Genomic DNA, 7,173 nt, shown 5'->3' on the forward strand with positions numbered 1-7,173 from the left:
CATTACACCACCGCCAGTAAAGTTTAGCAGCCAATGCCACTCCTGTCAAAGCCGACTGCCTCAAGCCAAGTCCCCCGTAATGTTTCAGACTGCACACCACTTCCCATCTAACCAAACTCCATTTGGAGGCCTCCAAGCAGCCCGCCCATAAAAATTGGCGCACCACCGAATTTAGGTCCTTAAGAAAGCCCATAGGGGCAACCTGGAGCATGCACCTATAAATGGGCAAAGCCTGCACAACTGACTTTATCAACTAGACACGACCAGCAAAGGATAACCAGCGGTGGGTCCAATGATTAACTTTCACCCGAAACTTGTCCTAAATAACCTACCAAGAATCCATGGGGAGCCTACTCACCGAGATGGGGATGCCAAGATACTTCAGTGGAAGATTCCCAATCTGAAACCTCAAAGTGTTGGCAATCCTCTGTTGAATAGAACCCGGAGTATTGAAGAAGTAGATGGAGGATTTTCCTTCATTAATCTGTTGACCTGACGTAGCCAGGTACACATCCAAAACCCTACGCAGATTACTTGCCTCCCTCCTTATAGCCAAACCCATCAATGCAGTATCATCCATAAATTGCAAATGAGTTTGCAGGGGTAAAGCTCCTCCCCACCTCCAGCCTTGAATAGAACTAGTCTTCACATTCTGCTTAACCCATCTCCTCAGGCCCTCTGCCAGAAGAATAAACAAATAAGGGGAGAGAGGGTCTCCATGACGAAGCCCCCTGGAAGCCCCAAAAAGCTCAGAGTGGCTCCCATTAATAAGCACCGAGAAAGAGACTGAAGTAACACAACTCCACACCCATTGAATCCACTCTTCCGCAAAGCCAAAAGCACTAAGAGCCCTCCGCAGGAAGGACCACCTTACTCTATCATATGCCTTTGCCATATCCAATTTGATGAACATTGCCTTTTCTTTTGATTTGACCATAGAGTGGATAACCTAAGTTGCAATAACAATCCCATCCAAAATTTGTTTGCCAGCAACAAAGCCACTTTGCTCCTCAAAAATTATATCAATTAGCCCCTTCTTTAACCTATCTGCAATAAGTTTGGAGATAATTTTTTAGATAACATTGCATAAAGAGATGGATCAGAATTCACTCAACCTATCAGCCCCCTCCTTCTCAGGAATAAGAGCAAGGAAAGTAGCATTTAGAGCCCTTAACATTTGCTTATTATGTTGAGACTCCTGAACCACGACCAAGAGGTCAAATTTGATGATATCCCAGAACTCTTGAAAAAACTCTATAGGGAAGCCGTCCGGACTTGGTGCCTTCCCCCTCTTCATGTTAAAAACAACCCCTTCAAGCTCCTCAAGCGAGATATCCCTCATGAGCTGCGAATTCATATCTTCAGTCACAAGAGAGGGGATGCATGAAAGAACTTGCGCTTCCTCAGGAGACCCCCCCTGCGAATCCTCTCGAAAGAGGGATTCAAAGTACTGGACTACTTCCCTAAACATTTCAGGAGAGGAAGAAAGAAGCTCTCCGCTATCATTCACCAATCTCGAGATAGAGTTACCATGTCTCCTGGCTTTCACAGAGTTGAAGAAGAAAGCTGAATTTTTGTCCCCCTCCTAGAGCCACTCGATTCACGCCTTCTGTTTCCAGTACAATTCCTCTCACAGTTCCCATTCTTCAAGCAATTTCATAGCCCGAGCCTCGTCCTGAAGCAGTTCATCAGTAATTCCTACCTCTCTTATCCTTCTAGTGATGCCATCCAAATCTACCTGAGTCCCTGCCTTTTCATGAAATAGATTCCAATAGTGCAAATGATTCCATCGCTTGAGCTCAAATTTAACATGTTGAAGCAGCTTGGCAAAGATATACATTGAAGTACCATAAGTTGGTCTACCATACTTCCACCAATCAGAAACCAAATCATGCAAAGATGAGTCCAAAGCCACATAAGTTGGAACCTAAAGGAAGGCTTCCGAAGCACCTGAGTTGATTCTAAAGCAAGTTTGATAGGCCAATGGTCAGATCCCCTCCAATCCAAGATCTCAGAGAAAGATGACCACATCCCGCCAATCTAGCAACAAGAAACCAGGAACCGATCTAACCTTTCTGCAATACAAGACTTGCCACTCTGATGATTGTTCCAAGTGAACTGCCCATTGTTCAGTTTAATATCCACAAGGTTCAAAGATCTAATATTGTCCTGAAACAGCAGAGCAGAAGGCTCCAGTCTACCAGTACCCCCCGTTTCTCAGCCAACTCGCAGATAGCATTGAAATCTCCAGCCAAAATCCAAGGATGAAAAGGTAGCATGCTACGAATCAGCCTGATGTGGGACCACAAAGCATGTTTACCCTGAAGATCAGTAGGAGCATAAATATTAGATAATAATATGACCTCACCTGTCTCCAGGCAAGAAACAATCATGGATAGAGAGGATTTGGAGGAAACCCACCAAAGAGGCTGGATTTTTCTAGGATTCCATAAGCAGGCTAAACCCCCAAAGGCACCATGGGCTCCAATGCATTGGCATTCCCCACTTCTCCACAACCTAGACTTCAGACCGTGCATACTCTCCACAGATAACTTAGTTTCCTACAGGAATAGAACATCAAGATCCTGTCTTCTGACTAACTCAAGAACAGCTTTTTGTCTGGGGCCACTATTCAAGCCCCTCACATTCCATGACAAAACAATCATTTCAAGGGGTATGAAAAAATAGAATCCAAGGGCTTAACTGCCCCTGACTCCACCAAATTTTCACCAGCTAATTTAATCTTTTCCACATCCTTTTTTCTGCCAGGTTTACCAAATTTTTCTGCCCCACCCTTCTTAATATCTTTCTGCAAAATACCAAGCTTGGGAGGAGGCTTATTCTTTGTCGAAGAACTTGAACCAATGAGGTGTCCAACAGTCGGAGAATCCATACCTGCAAATGAAGCAATGGCCAAGGGTTCCTGTACCTCAGAAGACCCCTTTTGTTGATCAATATCTGATTGTCGACATTCCTCCCCTAGGGGTTCCATAGCAGACTCAATAATAGGATCATCTTGAGGTAAGTCCACAAGCCCATGTTCCAAGTTGACCAAACCCGGGTTCACCTCCTGTTGGCTAAGCTCATCCAAAACCTCAAAACTATTAAAGGTATCATCCTGCCTTTCTTTAAAAGTCCTCTTGAAACCCCTGTTCCTATTCCGAGCCCTGACCGGAACAAAGCCATCAGAAGCCCCTGCCTCAATGGTAGCAATGGGCTTCCCTTTATCTACCTCAGGTGGCTTGGTCATCGGCTGTGACGATTGAAACTCCCGAGGTTGATTCCTTGGGCATCTTCGCTGCAAATGACCATATTCTCGACAAAGGTGACAACGAAATGGAAGAGTTTCATAATCCAATTGCTGCACCCAAGAATAAGAACCCGCGCACATCTCTATTGCATCTGGTAAGGGTCTACTAAGATCAATTTCAACACAAATACGAGCAAAAGACATTACCTTTTTACCCAGTGTCTGCGATGAAATCCCTACAGGTTTTCCAAGCACAGAGGCCAAAAGATGTAGCACATCCTCACAACAACATTCAATCGGAAACCTTGGTAAGCGAACCCAAACTGGGACACGATTTGGTAGCTCCTCTGTAGGATTGAAACCTGCATGCCACGGCTTAATAAACAACTTGACTTTATTGTGGAAATAAGGGCCTCCCTCAAACACCCTATTACGATCTGCAGTGCAGTTGAAAGTAACCATAAAATAACTGTTGGCCAACAACATTATCTCCATTTCCCCTTCCGGCTCCTAGGTCCTTCGAGCCCAAACCTCCAAAAATTGTACGAAAACCCTCATTCCAAGAAACTTGCAATATAGGGAATGGTGCAAATAATATTCCACATCATCTACGATCATTTTCGCTGGAACAATTAGTTTAGGCCTCTCCTTGCATCTCTCGAGACATCCATTGGTCTTCATAACCTTTGAGCCATTTGATAGCCCCAAATCAGCAATCTTAGAAACCAGAGCAAACAAGCTATTGTCAAAGGTCTTCATCCCTTGGCTAGGGCATTTAAGGCCTAAAGCTGCTCGAAAATCCATGCGGGGGCTCATCATTGTTGACTCCCCCATGGCATCAACCATTACCACGAACTTTAGTTGGATCCACCACACCCCGTCCGCCACAACCCAGACCAGACTAGGGCAGCAGGAAGTTACAAACCACGAACACCATCCATAGCCCACGAATGCAGGTCAGCAAACAATTGCCGAGCTTCTTCTACGCTCAACAAAGTCTCCACCGCTGGATCACGATCTTGTTCGCAACCCGTCAAGGAGAACCACCCAACAGTCATCCCCTAAACCTCTAAAAACCCACCACCGCAGCACACAGGAAGCACGAGAGCAAAGCTAGGGCATGGGTGCCCTAGCTCGAAACGCAGACGCAGGCAGAACGCTCGGCCAGCATCGCGTCGATCCTTCCCTCATTATTTTAATAATTTAATAAATAGGTACCTTTAAATTATTTTGAAATATTTGATTAAGGGTAATTGTGCATTTTGTTCAGATTCAATAAATGGGTTATATGGTTAAGGGTAAAATGTAAAATTCATATGGTTGAAAATTTACATTGAACGAAAATTCAAACCTTACTATTAACTCCGGCGAGCCCTATACGCAGTCATTTGTTTCAAATTTTATTTTTAAAATTGTTTTTTATTTAATTTTTATTAAATTTAAATTATTATTTATTAATATTTAATAAGTTAATAAATAGTTAATGAATATAAATATAGTGATTTATTTTATAATTATTAACTAATTTAATTAAATGTTTAATTAAGTTTGATTAATAGTGAATATCATTTAATGAAGTTTTAAACTTATTTTATCATCATTATTATTATTGATTTTAATAAAATTGTAATTATTTTATTTGTAAATCAATAATTATTATTTTAATAATTTAATAAATAGGTACCTTTAAAGTATTTTGAAATATTTGATTAAGGGTAATTTTGCATTTTATTCAAATTTAATAAACGGGTTATATGGTTAAGGGTAAAATGTAAAATTCATATGTTTGAAAATTTACATTGAATGAAAATTCAAACCATACTATTAACTCAAACTTAGTGTTTTCAAAATCAAACCAGACTATGAAACTACTTTGTTATCTGTTAGTTGTCTATGTTTTGGGTTTGGATTCACCAGAGTGTTGACCAATTCTAGGATGTCTACCAGAGGCTTGGGAGTTCTGTGTTTGTGATATTATGATGATTTGATCTTTGATCATTTAAACTCAACCATGGTAATGTGTTTGGCATGCTCTATGATGAGTTTGGTTATATTGTACGTTATTACTTTCAGTGTCCTTGTGTGATTACAGGATGAATGTTATGACATAATTCTCTTGACCTTTGAGTCTTCGATCAATTATTCTTGCGATGCTTTCTAGTTGCTTGTAAAGAACTGAGGGGTTATTGTGAATTGCTTTTTGATGCTTTCTAGTCACTTGTATAGGACTGAGGTGAAATACTATGATTCTTTGATTTGTGATTTTATGAGCTTAGGGTAGGGATTCCCTACGTGTCTTTGTTTGTCTCTAAGTCTAGATATTGATTTATCGTGGAACCTTTGAGTTAGATTACTTTTAGAGTTTCCTTGATTGACATAGATATTACTTTTGATTTTGGAATTGATATCATGTTTGGGTCTTGAGATTATCTCTTCAACGTAGTGGTAGTGGATCTTTTTGGGTTACCACGAGGTCAAGTGGTAGTGCTTTTTACTCTTACCATTGAGATCTGTTTGTTGATGCCATGACTGAAATTCTTTGTTTGTATTTCCTTTCATTTTGTCTTTGTGTATTATGATGGATGATTTCACCTATTGTATTGTACTATATTTTATGGATCTAAAAAGGATGATGTAATCTATTTTTATAAATGTATATTCTTTTAGCATTTCATACCCTATGACATGTACAGTGGATGATTGTGCATTCCAAATTTTATTGCCAAGTGGCATTCGGAACAAATGTATGTTATTTAAGTGGAATGGACTTGTAGTTGTATTTTCATATGGATATGTTATTTATTTGACTTAGTATTATTTGAATTTAAATATGACTCAATGTCATGGGATCCTTAGGGAATGTAATCTCTTATGTTTGCTTATGTGTGATTATATGTTTTTTGCTTATGCTACTTTATGATTTTACATGTTATTCTTTTTAAAAAATGTTTGACAAACTACTAACTTTAGGTTTATTCTTTTGGATCCCTTGGCGAGGCGTTACATGGACGATCTCCCATTTTTGCCTTTGTCAAACACCCAAAAAATGCTCCTACAATATTGTTATTAGTTCTCCAAATATAATCGTAATTGAAGACCCCTTCACCTAACACCCAACTAATGGCTACCCTTGACATATCGTCTATAGGGTTGAGTATCTTGTTCCATCTCTTCGACTTAACATTTCCTCTAAAGGCCATAGTATAGACCTCTAAAGCATGATACAAACTAATATTTGAATCCATCCTAAACCCTAAGCTAAACAATGCCTAACCAACCAAAAGTAAAAGCGATAGATAACGACCCAGAGTCAAGTATTTAATACACTTTTCGAGGTTCGGGAATGATCTAGAAAGGTGGGAGAAATAACGTCATATGTTGATCATTACAAAACATGAGCAAAACTAGGTGTATGTTACATAATTACAAGATATCACCTTCCTTTTTCTTTTCCCGTTGCTCTTAATTCTCTATGTGATGAGTGTTACTCGATGACAGTTGACAAAAAGGGTAAGACGTCTTGGGAGCCAATTTGAAATAAGATGTTTCAATATTAGATGTTTCTTGAGCTAATTGTAAGATATCCTCTCCATCTGTTACTATATTAGCTAGTTGGTTTGCTTCTGAATTTATTTCCCTATTAATGTGATTTATTCTTACTTCTTCAAACTTACCCATAAGGTTGAGGACTTTCTCAAGTTCAAAATTTAAAACCCATTAGGTGTTTTCCATTTTCATTATGATGATTCTTTTGATTTTTATTTTGAGACTTTGTTTTAACCCTTCATGGAGAGCTTCTACTTCCACAAAGTTGTTAGTTGTTATTCCCAAGGATTTAGCTCTTTTCATGATCCAATTTCTAGTCTAACCTAATTATGCAATTGATCCTTGCTTTCCCTGGATTTCCTCTTGAGACTCCATCA

At 39.6% G+C, this 7,173-nt stretch overlaps 1 protein-coding gene across 1 annotated transcript; it reads right to left on the reverse strand.

Moving 5' to 3' along the window:
• Nucleotides 1–1,099: 1,099 nt before the first annotated feature.
• LOC149577291 (uncharacterized) lies at nucleotides 1,100–4,308 on the reverse strand. Its single transcript, XM_089796019.1, has 7 exons — nucleotides 4,176–4,308; nucleotides 2,705–3,687; nucleotides 2,422–2,561; nucleotides 2,208–2,292; nucleotides 1,951–2,040; nucleotides 1,635–1,867; nucleotides 1,100–1,538 (listed from the first exon to the last, which is right to left on the reverse strand). The coding sequence occupies exons 1-7, from the start codon at nucleotides 4,306–4,308 to the stop codon at nucleotides 1,100–1,102; spliced, it is 2,103 nt and encodes a 700-aa protein (XP_089652145.1).
• Between the last annotated feature and the right edge of the window lie 2,865 nt (nucleotides 4,309–7,173).

The sequence above is a fragment of the Cupressus sempervirens genome, chromosome 1, assembly GCF_028749045.1.
Source record: "Cupressus sempervirens isolate cs-2001-9-10 chromosome 1, ASM2874904v1, whole genome shotgun sequence".
Classification (NCBI taxonomy): Eukaryota; Viridiplantae; Streptophyta; class Pinopsida; order Cupressales; family Cupressaceae; genus Cupressus; species Cupressus sempervirens.